Here is a 16,848-nt window from a genome sequence, read left to right as displayed (position 1 = left end):
GCCGGTGTTGACCGTTGGCCAGCTGTGATGCCCCGGCCAATGTAGACACTTAGGCTGTGTTTTATTTGAAATGTTATACTTCTCATTGTTAATCTTTGAACATTTATCTATTTCAATTATTGTAAAACAGAAGTAAATTTGAAATTGCATTCAATTAAATCATGAAAAATAACTGAGGATAAAATACACACAATGCATTTAGTGCACAATGTAAAGATAATGCTTATAAAAATCAGCCGAGATGTGCAAGGATATAATTACACACTAAATCTACAGCATCAGCTAAGAGTAGATACTGTAAATATGCTAAATTATTTCACAGTGCCCGAGTATTTACACAAAAAATACACAAAACAGCTTAAATCTTATTTATAGAGAATAAACGTGCAATAGAACCGGCTTAATTGAAATCAAATGTAAGCTTTTTGTTAGACTCTTGTATTATTGAAGGACTTTGACTTTCATTTATTTCTAAAAGTCATATTTCCCAGAAATTTATTTCGAATTTTAGTCAACTTAAAACCATAAATGAGAGGGTTCATGAGCGGAGGTATAACGAGAACCTCCATAGCAATAAAGTTTTTAAGTGATTGAGGCAATTTCTTTGAACCATATCGTATATTCATAATATCAAAAAGTACCGTGAAAAGAAAAGTGATCAGAGAGAATAAATGTGGCACACATGTTTGCATGAACTTTGCCCTGTTTTCTAGAGAGCTAAAACATTTTCTAATGAGATATATGTACGACCAAACTATAAATACACCATGAAATACATAAATGAGTATTGTGATATAAGCAACAATGTTGTTAACCATAGTTTCAGCTGGGAAACAAGCAAGTGCAACAATGACCCAATTCACACAGAAGAGACTGGCAATATACGGGCTGCATAACTTCAGTCTTGATGTTAGACAAATATTTATGCCTATAATGCAGAAAGGTGTTAACCAGGAGAAACACACTAACTTCATGACTCTTTGCTTTGACATGATAGAGTGATACTGCAGTGGTCGACATATAGCCACATATCTGTCATAGGCCATTACTGCAAGATAAGAGAGGTCACTGCAGGCAAATGAGTACATTACTAAAGCCTGGAGAAAACATCCGGAATAAGACATGACATGAACAGGAGAGAGCAGATCCCACAGAAACTTGGGGAAGAAACCTGTTGATCCATAAAGTCCATTCATGCAAAATGCACACAGCAGAATATACATTGGTTCATGGAGGTTTTTATCCAAGATGATGGTCACAATAAGAGTTATATTTACCAGCACAATGACACAGTAACATAACAAACTGAGAGAGAAGAGAATATACCTGTTGTTCTTTGATTCAGTTAAACCTGAAAGAAAAAACATTGTTATTACAGAACTATTTTCCATCATATTTTAAAACCTTGTTTTTAATGTGTGCAAGATTCTTCAGTCCCTGACAGTGTCTGCTCTCTGGTAACACTGCTTATAGTCTCTCGGTCTACAGCAGGGAGGGAGGCGGGATATGGAACCAACCAATCAACGTAAAAAGTCTTTCAGCATGTGACAATTTATGAGCATGAGCAATAATAAGAATTACAAGATTTACTGAATTCTACCAAAAAGGGAAATAACCAATTGTTTGTTTAGCTTGTAATCAACAAAGCCAAAGACTTATCAGCTATGAGTACTTCCTGTTTAATTGAATATCACAAAGTTTCTATATTATGCTTCAGACCTGCTGTATAAACCTTTACAGTTAAACATTGTCAGGAGTTTGAAACTGACTGCAAGTGAAATCATAACCTCCTACCTGCCGATATAAACACAGTATTATACATATCAAATTCTTTATTACTACACAAATACAACAATATCATTTAACATGTATTTTGCACATCTTTGCACTGACAATGATTTCATGAAACAAAATGTACAGGAATACAGCCGTGAGTTTAAATGTGTCGTCCCTCACAATTCAATGAGGGACGACACATTTCTGAATTTCCCACGGGATTAATAGGGTATCCATCTATCTATCTATATATCATCATGATATTTTGCCTTTATCAATTCCATAGAAATGCAGTACAGAGTGTTGGCCAATAGATGTCCTCATCTTAACTCCACCAACTGATACAAATCCTTTTCAGCCGTTCTGTGCACTGGTGGGAATCAGCACATTGTGTGACAGCCTCGAGGTCACAGGTTTCTGAATGCATACATGTGGGAGTCATATAACAAACATATCTCAACAACAACTTCAGGGAATTCCATCAAATTGCAACAACATTTTTTTACTTCAACTTAGGGATGAACAGATATGGATTTGTTGGTCAAGGATCAGGTTCACTGACCTTTCAAAACAGGTTTTGATGTTGTGAGTGCATCTCAGAGACACCTTCAGAGGATTTATTCACATTTCGTAAAAGTTGCATTCAATTAAATCCTGAATAAAAAACTACGGATAACATACACACAATGCATTTAGTGCACAATGCAAATATATGAAACGAGAATTTAACAAATCAGTTCATAAAAATCAGCCAAGATGTCCACCGATATAATTACAAACTAAATCTACACCATCAGTTAAAGTAGATAATGTAAAATATTCTAAATTATTTCACAGTACCAGAGTCTTAACACAGCAAATACAACAAAACACCTTGAATCCTATTGATACAGAGTAAATCTGCAATAGAAACTGCTAATTTGAATTCGAAGGTAAGCTTTTGTTAGACTCTTGTATTATTAAAGGACTCTGAGTTTCCGAAGTATGTCAGCAAAACAGTCATTTCATTCTAAAAGTCATATAACCCAGAAATCTATTTCTAATTTTAGTCAACTTAAAACCATAAATAAGAGGATTCATGAGTGGAGGTATGACAAGAAATTCTACTGCTACAAAGTTTTTAAGTGATTGAGGTAATTTCTCTGAATCAAATCGTGTATTCATAAGATCAAAAAGTATCGTGAAAATAAAAGTAATCAAAGAGAATAAATGTGGCACACATGTTTGCATGAACTTTGCCCTGTTTTCTATAGAATTTACACATGTTCTAATGATATAAATGTACGACCAAACTATGAATACACCATGAAATACATAAAAGAGTATTGTAATATATGCAACTATGCTGTTAACCATAGTTTCAGCTGGGAAACAAGCAAGTGCAACAATAATCCAATTCACACAGAACAGTCTGGCAATATAAGGACTGCATAACTTCAGTCTTGATGTTAGACAAATATTTATGCCTATAATGCAGAAAGGTGTTAACCAGGAGAAACACACTAACTTCATGACTCTTTGCTTTGACATGATAGAGTGATACTGCAGTGATCGACATATAGCCACATATCTGTCATAGGCCATTACTGCAAGAATGGAGAGATCACTGCCTGCAGACGAGTATAGTACTTGAACCTGAAGAAGACATCCAGAATAAGAGATGACATGAACAGGAGAGAGCAGATCCCACAGAAACTTGGGGAAGAAACCTGTTGATCCATAAAGTCCATTCATGCAAAAAGCACACAGCAGAATATACATTGGTTCATGGAGGTTTTTATCCAAGATGATGGTCACAATAAGAGTTATATTTACCAGCACAATGACACAGTAACATAACAAACTGAGAGAGAAGAGAATATACCTGTTGTTCTTTGATTCAGTTAAACCTGAAAGAAAAAACATTGTTATTACAGAACTATTTTCCATCATATTTTAAAACCTTGTTTTTAATGTGTGCAAGATTCTTCAGTCCCTGACAGTGTCTGCTCTCTGGTAACACTGCTTATAGTATCTCGGTCTACAGCAGGGAGGGAGGCAGGATATGGAACCAACCAATCAACGTAAAAAGTCTTTCAGAATGTGACAATTTATGAGCATGAGCAATTATAAGAATTACAATATTTACTGAATTCTACCAAAAAGGGAAATAACCAATTGTTTGTTTAGCTTGTAATCAACAAAGCCAAAGACTTATCAGCTATGAGTACTTCCTGTTTAGTTGAAAATCACAAAGTTTCTATATTATGCTTCAGACCTGCTGTATAAACCTTTACAGTTAAACATTGTCAGGAGTTTGAAACCAACTGCAAATTAAATCATAACCTCCTACCTGCCGATATAAACACAGTATTATACATGTCAAATTCTTTATTACTAAAAAAAGACAACAATATCATTTAACATGTATTTTGCACATCTTTGCACTGACAATGATTTCATGAAACAAAATGTACAGGAATACAGCCGTGAGTTTAAATGTGTCGTCCCTCACAATTCAATGATATTTTGCCTTTATCAATTCCATAGAAATGCAGTACAGAGTGTTGTCCAGTAGATGTCCTCATCTTAACTGCACAAACTGATTCAAATCCTTTTCAGCCGTTCTGTGCACTGGTGGGAATCAGCACATTGTGTGACAGCCTCGAAGTCACAGGTTTCTGAATGCAGACACATGTGGGAGTCATATAACAAACATATCTCAACAACAACTTCAGGGAATTCCATCAAATTGGTAAAAAATAAATGAATTTAGGGATGAACAGATATTGATTTGTTGGTGAAGAATCAGGTTCACTGACCTTACAAAACACGTTTTTATCTTGTTAGTGCATCTCAGAGACACCTTCAGGGGATTTCTTCACATTTGGCACAGATGTTAATTTAGACTCATGGATCAGCTGATAAGATTTGGGTAATGAACATTCAATGTCACAGAGGCCTCACAAATCAGGTTTGGGACCTTTTGTCGATCTCTAGTCTTCCTTTAAGGAACTGCTTAAAATCTTGCCCAGTTATCAAGTGGACTCAAAGAATAACTGATTCCATTGGAGTGGTCTAAAATCATGATGACCTCATATGAGTCCTAAAAAAAAAGTATGCTGACAGAAACTGCACTAGTTGACATTCAAGTGCTGTATTTGTTGCATGCCAGGTAAATTTAATTGAGTCCATACCACCAAAAAAGGGAATATTTGGCTTGGGCCTTTATACATTTACTCTGTTTAACCAGGGACAGGACGTGACTTCTGGTTGTCTTTGTGGTCAGATTTATAGCTGGGTTGAGAGATTTTGCACTGAAATTACTGAAAAATCCACATCAACTGATTCATTTCCATCCACCAGTTTGCATCACAAATACATTGAAATGTGAGGAGATTATTAATCACATTGAGTAAGATAATCACACAGACAAAATTAGCGTCCCGAGGAGCACTTAGTCTTTCCGGGCCTCTTGCTCATCTGGCTCACCAGAACATTACTTTGAGGGTGGGCCATGATGAAGAAGAGATTTGACAACTTCCTCCTCTCAGTGACGACATGCAGAGGGTCCAGCTTCACCCTCAGGACTGAGCCCGCCATCTGAATCAGTCCGCTGAATCTGCTGGGGTTGACCATCAGCAAACTGTAGAGAGTCGCTGGACTCTCACAAAAATTGCAGCTTGGTGAAAGATGTTAACACCTTGTGGAAGAAAGTCGCGAATTCGCCTCAAACCCCATTCCGGTCTTAAGGCCGCCGAGGTGACGATTGTGCCTGATGGTGCAAATACTACATACACCAAGGAAGGTATTGGAAGCACTCTGCCGCCATCTAGTGGTCGGAGTGGAAAATATATACAAGCCCCTTGGGACTGTGCAGCAAAGTTATTTTGAGGTATTAAGCTGTATTTGAAATACTGTGACGATGGAACAGCAATGATTGTACAGAAACATATGTTGTTATTCAATTTCAAGCAAAAGCAGCATCAATCTACATACCAGAAGCTGGAAAATGTGTTAAATTAAGGTTATGCCCCATTATGCCTAATGTCGCTAATTTGCCTCATACTTTAATTTAATATCTATTGTATATGATATATTGAAATTAACAATCTCCAATTTATTAAGCATCTGTATGACAGCCAACAACACAAATAATATTTTTTTCCGGTCCGGTTCAGTTGGCTGTGCAAGAGGACATTAGGGTCTGTGCACTCATGTAGCATCTCCACCATTTTTCTAGCAAATGTCAGACGTCAAATGCAATATTGTAAGTGAAAGTGTTTTTCTAGTGATTCTGCAAAGCTTGAATTTCAGCAAGAAAAAGAAGCTGAGAGATTCAAGGTAGTGTAAAAACTGACAGCGAACACTCTTACCTCCGACTATTACGTAGAAATTTGCAGATAAACAGATAAACTTAAGGACGTTTAACAACATCCTAAATCTATCTCAACCTAAGCCTAATAAATGAATTGGTCTCCAATATTTTTTTTTTTTAATGTTTGTATAAAATTTCCAATCTCATAAGTGGATAATTCTGGCCAGTAGTTTTACTTATTATGAGGTCCTTGGTAAAAAACAGCATCACTAGAACATTTTTAGGGAAAGTTTATCTATATTATTGAGGTGACATGTAGTCCAGAATTTGGCTTGTGAAATAATGATTAATGATAGCAAATTTTTTAAAGCTTAAAATTTATATGGAAACTGTAAAAACATTTTCTCACTGTGTGCTAAATGGCTAACAGAAGTTTTCCTCTCAGCATCTTTTGTTACAGTCTCAAGTTCCCTCTCCGTCTGAAACATAAAGGAGTTTACTGTGAAAACTGATGATGCATCTAAAAACCAAAGATATGAAGCGATTATTTAACAAATCTGTTCATAAAAATCAGCCTAGATGTCCACAGATATAATTACAAACTAAATCTACACCATCAGCTACAAGTAGATACTGTAAAATAAGCTAAATTATTTCAAATTACCAGATTCTAAACACAACAAATAAAACAAAACACCTTGAATCTTATTGATACAGATTAAACTGCAATAGAAACTGCTAATTTGAAATCTAGTGTAAGCTTTTGTAAGACTCTTGTATTATTAAAGGACTTTGAGTTTCCGAAGTATGTAAAACAGTCATTTCATTCTAAAAGTCATATAACCCAGAAATCTATTTCGAATTTTTGTCAACTTAAAACCATAAATGAGAGGATTCATGAGGGGAGGTATAACAAGAAATTCTACTGCAACAAAGTTTTATAAAGGGTTGAGGTAATTTAATGAATTCAGATAAACAAGAATAACTGTTTTGAAAATGGAAAGAATTGCAATCTGTGACCACTTTGATTTCTACACTTACATTTCATTTTCATTTTTTTTTTTTTAAATAAACTTATTTTCAGGTTAATCTCATGTGTGGCCTTCCCCCCTTTGTACTTGAGTCGAGTTGTGACCTCAGATATATAGAGAGAATTATTGTTCTTTCTGGAAAATTAAACAGAGCTTAGTTTAGCTTTAATATAGCTCCTGATCAATTTGTTGATTTAAATTAATGAACCTGTTCAAATCTCAGGGAATAATCAACGTGGGGAGTAAAAACGTTGTCTTTTTCTGTTACTGATATTGTGACAGCTTTCATTACATTGTGTTACTGTATATTAGGCCTGAATACTCTATTGTAATTGTCTGTATCGTGGCGAAGGCCAGGACAAACGCAAGAACGGAGCTTTTTGCCACAATCAAAATGTTTCCAGTAGAAATGTTGACCAGGTACCTCTGTGTTAAATGAAAATGTTGAACATTGACTACTTACATCTCTCTCCTTTAGCAAGTCTGGTTTCTTCAATAATTTATTTTTTGTGCAAAAATATCTTAATCCACCCCACAAAATGAACAGAACTGTTATTATTTACTGGAAAATGCACATAATTTCTCAACAAAGAACTTTAGTACATTTAAATACATATTTAAATGAATGGGAATCATGAAAAGACACAAACAGAAAAACAGTTATACAAAATTATATAATAATAATACTAAATAAAAGGAGGCAGAGGATTCATCAACGTAAACCTTGAGGATAACCTTTGCCCTGTTTTCTATAGAATTTACACATCAATACCAATTTCAACCGAGAATAAAAAGTTAGATATGCAACTAACTTCAAAATAACAGCTGGTTCAGCTGTGCGTATTTAAAGTATGTGCAATACAAGCTAGTTTTAAGTTTCCTAAATGTTCAACGAGACTTAATTTGTTTTTAAAGTAACAATTTCTTGAAGTCTCTTCCGAATTTTGGTCAATTTGAAACCATAAATGAGAGGATTCATGAGTGGAGGTATGACAAGGAATTCTATTGCAATAAAGTTTTTAAAGGGTTGAGGTAAGTTTTTCAACTCAAATCGTATATTCATGATATCAAAAAGAAAAGTGAAAAGAACAGTGATCAAAGAGAATAAATGTGGTACACATGTTTGCATGAACTTTGCCCTGTTTTCTATAGAATTTACACATGTTCTAATGATATAAATGTACGACCAAACTATAAATACACCATGAAATACATAAAAGAGTAATGTAATATATGCAACTATGTTGTTAACCATAGTTTCATCTGGGAAACAAGCAAGTGCAACAATGAGCCAATTCACACAGAACAGTCTGGCAATATACGGGCTGCATAACTTCAGTCTTGATGTTAGACAAATATTCACACCTATAAGGCAGAAAGGTGTAAACCAGCAGTAACACACTAACTTTATGAGTCTTTGCTTTGACATGATAGAGTGATACTGCAGTGGTCGACATATAGCCACATATCTGTCATAGGCCATTACTGCAAGAATGGAGACATCACTGCCTCCAAACGAGTACAGTACTTGAACCTGAAGAAGACATCCAGAATAAGAGATGACATGTGCAGGAAAGAGCAGATCCCACAGAAACTTGGGGAAGAAACCTGTTGTTCCATAAAGTCCATTCATGCAAAATGCACACAGCAGAATATACATTGGTTCATGGAGGTTTTTATCCAACATGATGGTCACAATAAGAGTTATATTCGCCAGCAAAATGAGACAGTAACACAATAAACTGAGAAAGAAGAGAATATACCTGTTGTTCATTGATTCACTTAAACCTGAAAGATAGAATATTGTTATCACAGAGACATTATCCATTGTGAGTACAAATGCAATTTTTATCCTCGGGTTGTATACCTGCATAATTAACACAGGATCTGTCCCCTTATCTCACTGTTATTAGAACTTGTCTGAAGTCAGCAGTGCACTGTGATGGAAGTTTTCTGGAAGCTGGTGAAAGGAGAACTCAAGCAGCAGCTGACACGCAGAAGACTCTAATGTAGACTTGATGCATCAAGGAGACCAGAGGATGAAACAATATACAAACAGAGTATCATGAGCAATTGTCAGCCCCCCCCCCCCCCAAGTCTGAAGATGTCTCCCACAGCATCACAATTTATCTCCCTCTACTTGCGGCACCCATTCCAACAGCAAATCCATGATTGGCTAGAATTGCTGTCACTCTCTATGTTACATGTAGGTGTTCACATCCTATTGGATAGTTTAGCCTAAAGCATGGATAGCTTATTTTCCTTATGTTTTGCCACTGGTGTCATACACATCTAAATTACACCTTTGAGACTTGAACCCAACTTTAGACACAAGTTACATATTTGCTATTTCTACTTTTGAGAAAGCTTTTTTATGATAGTGGAGGCAATAATGGGTTCTTCCTCTTTTTGCTCTTGCCGTTGCGTTTCTTATTAATGAATTCAGATAAACAGGAATAACTGTTTTGAAACTGGAAAGAATTGCAATCCGTGACCACTTTGATTTCTACACTTACATTTCCTTTTCATTTTTTTTTTTTAAATAAACTTAATATCAGGTTAATCTCATATGTGGCCTACCCCACTTTATCCTTGAGTCGAGTTGTGACCTCAGATATATAGAGAGAATTAGTGTTCTTTCTGGAAAATTAAACAGAGCTTAGTTTAGCTTTAATATAGTTCCTGATCAATTTGTTGATTCAATTATTTATTTCCATCCCCTGTTGATCCATAAAGTCCATTCATACAAAATGCACACAGCAGAATAAACATTGTCTCATGGAGGTTTTTATCCAAGATGATGGTCACAATAAGAGTTATATTTACCAGCAAAAATTACACAGTAACATAACAAACTGAGAAAGAAGAGAACAGACCTGTAGTTCATTGTTTTACTTAAACCTGAAAGGTAGAATATTTTTATCACAAAGACATTTTCCATCATATTTTGAAACCTTGTTATTAATGTGTGCAAGGTTCTTCAGTCCCTGACAGTGTCTGCTCTCTGGTCACACTCCTTATAGTATCTCGGTTTACAACAGGGAGGGAGGCAAGATTTGAAACTAGCCAATCAACGTTCAGTAAAAAGTCTTTCATCATGTGACAATTTATGAGCATGAGCAATTATAAGAATTACAATATTTACTGAATTCTACCAAAAAGGGAAATATACAATTGTATGTTTAGCTTATAATCACCAAAGCCAAAGACTTATCAGTTATGAGTACTCACTGTTTAATTGAAAAACACAAAGTTTCTATATTATGCTTCGGACCTGCTGTATAAACCTTTACAGTTAAACATTGTCAGGAGTTTGAAACCGACAGCAAGTGAAATCATAACCTCCTACCTGCTGATATAAACACAGTATTAAACAAATCAAATTATTAATTACCACAACAAGTCAACAATATAATTTAACATTCATTTTACACATCTTTGCTCTGATTCATGAAACAAAATGAAATTTCCATAGAAATGCAGTACAGAGTGTTGGCCAGTAGATGTCCTCATCTTAACTGCACCAACTGATTCAAATCCGTTTCAGCCGTTCTGTGCCCTGGTGGGAATCAGCACATTGTGTGACAGCCTCGAAGTCACAGGTTTCTGAATGCAGACACATGTGGGAGTCATATAACAAACATATCTCAACGACAACTTCAGGGAATTCCATCAAATTGCATAAAAAAAAAAAAAATTTCAACTTAGTTGATGAACAGATATGTATTTGTTTGTCAAGGATCAGGGTCACTGATCTTACAAAACAGGTTTTTGATCTTGTGAGTGCATCTCAGAGACACCTTCAGAGGATTTCTTCACATTTGGCACAGATGTTCATTTAGATTCATGGATCAACTGATAAGATTTGAGTAATGAACAGTCAATGTGACAGAGGCCACACAAAACATGTTTGGGACCTTTTGACATGATATCTCTAGTCTGCCTTTAAAGAACTGCTTTGAATTTTGCCTATTAGAATTAATAGCTTTATAATTTTTAATAATTTTTAATAAATAATTTTTATTTTAATAATCATATTTCATGATTATTAGTAATTAGCAAACGTCAAATCTACTACTACTATTGCACAACAAGTTAAATGACCAAGAACGATTGCCTACCAAAAAAATTGCAGTGATCAACGTGGGAGGATATGAAAACAGGAAATTCTTTCCTGATGATCGAATGAGAGAATTTATATGAGCTTGGAAATTATGCAGAGCAGTGTTTATTGTAAATATAGTATCTTATAAATTTGTTTACCAATCTTCAGTCTTAAATCAACTCCAGACCAAGACCAAGATTTATATTTAGATAAGTGTTGGTCTGTTCTTGGCTTTTAAATAATAATGTAAATTGTACCTGAATGCCCGTTTATATATGCTGACTTTATATTCAGTAACATCTAAGTTGACTTTATTTTATTTATGTGATGAGATCAAACAGTCAGCTTTTATATATTGTCCCGTTATTAACAAAAGAGCAGAGATAATCCAGTTAATGTAGTTTCATATGCATCTTTATCCTTTGTCTACGCTCCTTTACAGTGTCAGATAGATCTTAGCTTTAATAACTGAGATACCCCCCCCCCCCCCCCCCATAGTGTTTATTTAAATGTGAAGGTGAACGCATCTGACTTCCTGATCAACAAAGTATTACACATGTTCATGTTGACATTATTCTGGCTCTAACGGCTTAACCTTATATAAACTATATTGACATTCACCGTATATTTGTTCTGTCTTTCATACAGAGTATGTTTAATGTTAGAGGTTATTCAAAGAGGCAGCATGTGCTTTATTCAACCGATTTCTCAAATTATTCAGATTATTAAAATCATTAAAATGGAATTATATAAACAACACCATGGTTTTCCATAACAACAAACCCAACGACTTGGGAGAATAGAACAGTGAACAGTGAATATAAGCTGCAATGAAATAACACAGATCACTTTATCTGGCTTTTTAATGAAGACTTAATTTCACAGTTTTTAAATCTCAGGGAATAATCAACTCGGGGAGTAAAAACTTTGGTTTTGTCTGTAACTGATATTGTTACAGCGTTTATTGACATTGTGCTACTGTATATTAGGCCTGAATACTCTATTGTAATTGTCTGTATCGTGGTGAAGGCCAGGACAAACTCAAGAATGGAGCTTTTTGCCACAATCCAAAAATGTTCAGCAGAAATGTTAACCAGGTACCTCTGTGTTCAATGAAAAGCTTGAACATTGACTACTTTCATCTCTCTCAAAAAATAAAGAACAGAAAGTTACCTTATAACAAATTTGCTGAAATGTGCACATCATTTCTCAACGAAAAACTTTGGTACATTACATACATATCTAAATGAATGGGAATCATTAAAATACACATACAGAAAGTAGGAATTCAAAATGATTTGATAATAGTACTTAATAAAACAGGCAGAGGTTTCATCAACTTAAACCTTGAGCATAAAGAATATTCTACACAAATCAATACCAATTTCAACTGAAAACAAAAAGTTAGATATGCAACTAAATTCAAAATAACAGCTGGTTCAGCGGTGCATATTTAAACTTGTGCAAGACAAACAGGGTTTTAAGTTGCCTTAATGTACACCGAGACTTAACTTGTTTTTAAAGTAACAATTTCGCGAAGTCTGTTCCGAATTTTTGTCAATTTGAAACCATAAATGAGAGGATTCATGAGTGGAGGTATGACAAGAAATTCTATTGCAACAAAGTTTTTAAAGGGTTGAGGTAATGTCTTTGAACCATAACGTATATTCATAACATCAAATAGAAGGGTGAAAACAAAAGTGATCAAAGAGAATAAATGTGGCACACATGTTTGCATAAACTTTGCCCTGTTTTCTATAGAATTTACACATTTTTTTATGAGATATATGTACGACCAAACTATAAATACACCATGAAATACATAAAAGATTATAAAAATATATGCAACGATGTTGTTAACCATAGTTTCAGCTGGGAAACAAGCAAGTGTAACAATAATCCAATTCACACAGAACAGTCTGGCAATATACGGGCTGCATAACTTCAGTCTTGATGTTAGACCAATATTTATGCCTATAAGGCAGAAAGGTGTTAACCAGGAAAAACACACTAACTTCATGAGTCTTTGCTTTGACATGATAGAGTGATACTGCAGTGGTCGACATATAGCCACATATCTGTCATAGGCCATTACTGCAAGAATGGAGAGATCACTGCAGGCAAAAGAGTGAATTACTAAACCCTGAACAAGACATCCAGAATAAGAGATGACATGAACAGGAGAGAGCAGATCCCACAGAAACTTGGGGAAGAAACCTGTTGTTCCATAAAGTCCATTCATGCAAAATGCACACAGCAGAATATACATTGGTTCATGGAGGTTTTTATCCAAGATGATGGTCACAACAAGAGTTATATTCGCCAGCACAATGACACAGTAACACAGCAAACTGAGAGAGAAGAGAATATACCTGTTGTTCTTTGATTCAGTTAAACCTGAAAGATAGAATATTGTTATCACAGAGACATTATCCATTATGAATAGAAGCTTTAAATGATATATAGTTATTTAGTCTGTTTTCTGTTCAGTGTTCCTTCATGAAAACACTCTCATCCCCTCATCTCACTGTTATTAGTATCTTGACTGGAGATGGCAGTGCATGAGCTGGGGATTTAAACCAACCAATCAGTGGAAAGGGAGAGCCTTCATCATTAAACATTAATGTGTTAAAGCACCACTGGATACAAAATAAACAAGGTAATACCTGAAAGCACCTGGAGATTCACCCCCATCTTATTGTTTTTAAATATTTGACAACCAACTCAAACTTGAACCTTTGATGCCCAGAATTAATGAAACCTTCTTTATATTGTCAATTTTGAATTTTGAACCCAAGTTGAGATGACCGTTTATTTTTTTGACATTTCTTCTTTAGAGAGAAAATTACATGTGTGTGAGGCTGAAGGCAAGAATGGGAGTTTTCGCATTTATTACAAGTTGGAGTTAAATGACCAAGAACGAGTGCCTACCAAAGAATTGCAGTGATCAAGGTGGGAGGATATGAAAAAAGGGAAATTCTTTCCCGATGACAGAAATAGAGAGAATTCATTTGAACTTGGAAATTATGCAGAGCAGTGTGTATTGTAAATATAGTAACTGATTCATATGTTTGCCAATCTTCAGTCTTAAATCAACTCCAAGACCAAGACCAAGATTTACTCCATGTGATTTAACAGAGGGGCGGAAGTGTCAAGCTGCAGGGAAATAATGTTGGTGTGTTCCTGGGTTTTAAATAACAATTTAAATTGTACCTGAATGCCCCTTTATATATGTTAACACTATATTCAGCAACATCTAAGTTGACTTTATTTTATTTATGTGATGAGAACAAACAAAGTCAGCTTTGATATATTTTCCTGTTAGTAACAAAAGAGCAGAGATAATCCAGTTAATGTAGTTTCATATGCATCTTTATCCTTTGTCTACCCTCCTTTGCAGTGTCAGACATAGTCTTGATGATTTAAATGTGATGGTTCAAGCATTTGATTTCCTGATCACATTGTTTTACACATGTTCATGTTGACATTATTCTGGCTCTAGAGGCTTTATAACTATAAATAAAGTTAGCAACCATCACAACGACTTGGGAGAATTGAACAGTGAACAGTGATTTTAAGGTTCAATGAAATAACACATCTCACTTAATCTGGCTTTTTAATGATGATTTAAGTTAATCTCCCTGTTTAAATCTCAGGGAATAATCAACGTTGGGAGTAAAAACTTGGTTTTGTGTGTAACTGATATTGTTACAGCTTTTAATGACATTGTGTTACTGTATATTAGGCCTGAATACTCTATTGTAATTGTCTGTATTTTGGTGAAGGCCAGGACAAACTCAAGAATGGAGCTTTTTGACACAATCAAAATGTTTACAGCAGAAATGTTTACCACATCCCTCTGTGTTAACTGACAAGGTTGAACATTGAATACTTTCATCTCTCTCCCTTAGCAAGTCTGTTTTTTCTCAATGTTTTATTTTTTGTGCTAAGATATCTTAATACCAAAAAATAAAGAACAGAAAGTTAACTAACAACAAATTTACTGAAATTTGCACATTATTTCTCAACAAGGAACTTTAGTACATTTACATACATATTTAAATGAATGAGAATTATGAAAATACACAAAAATAAAATGGGAATTCAAAATGATTTAATAATAGTACTTAATAAAACAGGCAGAAGATTTATCAACGTAAACCTTGAGCATAAACATTTTCTACACACATCAATACCAATTTCAACCGAAATATAAAGTTAGATGTATAACTAACTTCAAAATAACAGCTGGGTCAGCGGTTCATATTTAAAGTATGTGCAATACAGGCAAGGTTTTAAGTTTCCTTAATGTAAGCCAAGACTCAACTTCTTTTTAAAGTAACAATTTCGCGAAGTCTGTTCCGAATTTTGGTCAATTTGAAACCATAAATGAGAGGATTCATGAGTGGAGGTATGACCAGATATTCTACTGCAATAAAGTTTTTAAAGGGTTGAGGTAAGTTTTTCAACTCAAATCGTATATTCATAATATCAAAAAGTAACGTGAAGAGAAAAGTGATCAAAGAGAATAAATGTGGCACACATGTTTGCATGAACTTTGCCCTGTTTTCTATAGAATTGACACATGTTCTAATGATATATATGTACGACCAAACTATAAATATACCATGAAATACATAAAAGATTATTAAAATATATGCAGCTATGTTGTTAACCATAGTTTCAGCTGGAAAACAAGCAAGTGCAACAATGAGCCAATTCACACAGTAGAGTCTGGCAATATAAGGGCTGCATAACTTCAGTCTTGATGTTAAACAAATATTTGCACCTATAAGGCAGAAAGGTGTTAACCAGGAGAAACACACCAACTTCATGAGTCTTTGCTTTGACATGATAGAGTGATACTGCAGTGGTCGACATATAGCCAAATATCTGTCATATGCCATAAGTGCAAGAATGGAGAGGTCACTACAGGCAAACGAGTACAGTACTTGAACCTGAAGAAGACATCCAGAATAAGAGATGACATGAACAGGAGAGAGCAGATCCCACAGAAACTTGGGGAAGAAACCTGTTGTTCCATAAAGTCCATTCATGCAAAATGCACACAGAAGAATATACATTGGTTCATGGAGGTTTTTATCCAAGATGATGGTCACAATAAGAGTTATATTCACCAGCAAAATGACACAGTAACACAGCAAACTGAGAGAGAAGAGAATATACCTGTTGTTCTTTGATTCAGTTAAACCTGAAAGATAGAATATTGTTATCACAGAGACATTAGCCATTATGAATAGAAGCTTTAAATGATATATAGTTATTTTGACTTTTTTCTGTTCAGTGTTCCTTCATGAAAACTCTCTCATCCCCTCATCTCACTGTTATTAGTATCTTGACTGGAGACGGCAGTGCATAAGCTGGGGATTTAAACCAACCAATCAGTGGACTGGAAGAGCTTTCATAATTAAACATTAATGTGTTAAAGCACCACTGGATACAAAATAAAAAAGGTAATACCTGAAAGCACCTGGAGATTCACCCCCACCTTATTGTTTTAAAATAATTGTCCACCAACTCATACCAGAACCTTTGATGCCCAATATTAATTAAACCTTCTTTATATTGTCAATTTAGAATTTTGAACCCAACTTGAGATGAACGTTTATTTTCTTTAG

The 16,848-nt window shown here is 34.8% G+C and overlaps 5 protein-coding genes across 5 annotated transcripts; all 5 read right to left on the bottom strand.

Annotated features, from left to right (window-relative positions):
- Nucleotides 1–461: 461 nt before the first annotated feature.
- On the bottom strand, nucleotides 462–1,394 carry LOC128456121 (olfactory receptor 11H4-like). Its single transcript, XM_053440183.1, has one exon. It carries the CDS (start codon nucleotides 1,392–1,394, stop codon nucleotides 462–464), a length of 933 nt encoding a protein of 310 aa, XP_053296158.1.
- Nucleotides 1,395–2,775: 1,381 nt separating this feature from the next.
- On the bottom strand, nucleotides 2,776–3,708 carry LOC128456124 (olfactory receptor 1019-like). Its single transcript, XM_053440186.1, has one exon. It carries the CDS (start codon nucleotides 3,706–3,708, stop codon nucleotides 2,776–2,778), a length of 933 nt encoding a protein of 310 aa, XP_053296161.1.
- Nucleotides 3,709–5,193: 1,485 nt separating this feature from the next.
- On the bottom strand, nucleotides 5,194–8,932 carry LOC128455523 (olfactory receptor 6N1-like). The gene is made up of 3 exons (XM_053439193.1): nucleotides 8,036–8,932; nucleotides 6,310–6,346; nucleotides 5,194–5,414 (listed from the first exon to the last, which is right to left on the bottom strand). The coding sequence occupies exons 1-3, from the start codon at nucleotides 8,930–8,932 to the stop codon at nucleotides 5,194–5,196; spliced, it is 1,155 nt and encodes a 384-aa protein (XP_053295168.1).
- Nucleotides 8,933–12,716: 3,784 nt separating this feature from the next.
- On the bottom strand, nucleotides 12,717–13,652 carry LOC128455522 (olfactory receptor 1019-like). The gene has a single exon (XM_053439192.1). The coding sequence runs from the start codon at nucleotides 13,644–13,646 to the stop codon at nucleotides 12,717–12,719; it is 930 nt and encodes a 309-aa protein (XP_053295167.1). The 5' UTR covers nucleotides 13,647–13,652.
- Nucleotides 13,653–15,531: 1,879 nt separating this feature from the next.
- On the bottom strand, nucleotides 15,532–16,461 carry LOC128455521 (olfactory receptor 11H6-like). The gene has a single exon (XM_053439191.1). It carries the CDS (start codon nucleotides 16,459–16,461, stop codon nucleotides 15,532–15,534), a length of 930 nt encoding a protein of 309 aa, XP_053295166.1.
- Between the last annotated feature and the right edge of the window lie 387 nt (nucleotides 16,462–16,848).

The sequence above is a fragment of the Pleuronectes platessa genome, chromosome 14 (assembly GCF_947347685.1).
Source record: "Pleuronectes platessa chromosome 14, fPlePla1.1, whole genome shotgun sequence".
Classification (NCBI taxonomy): domain Eukaryota; kingdom Metazoa; phylum Chordata; class Actinopteri; order Pleuronectiformes; family Pleuronectidae; genus Pleuronectes; species Pleuronectes platessa.
Note: the sequence above shows the minus strand (reverse complement) of the source record. Positions and strands in the feature narration are given on the sequence as shown.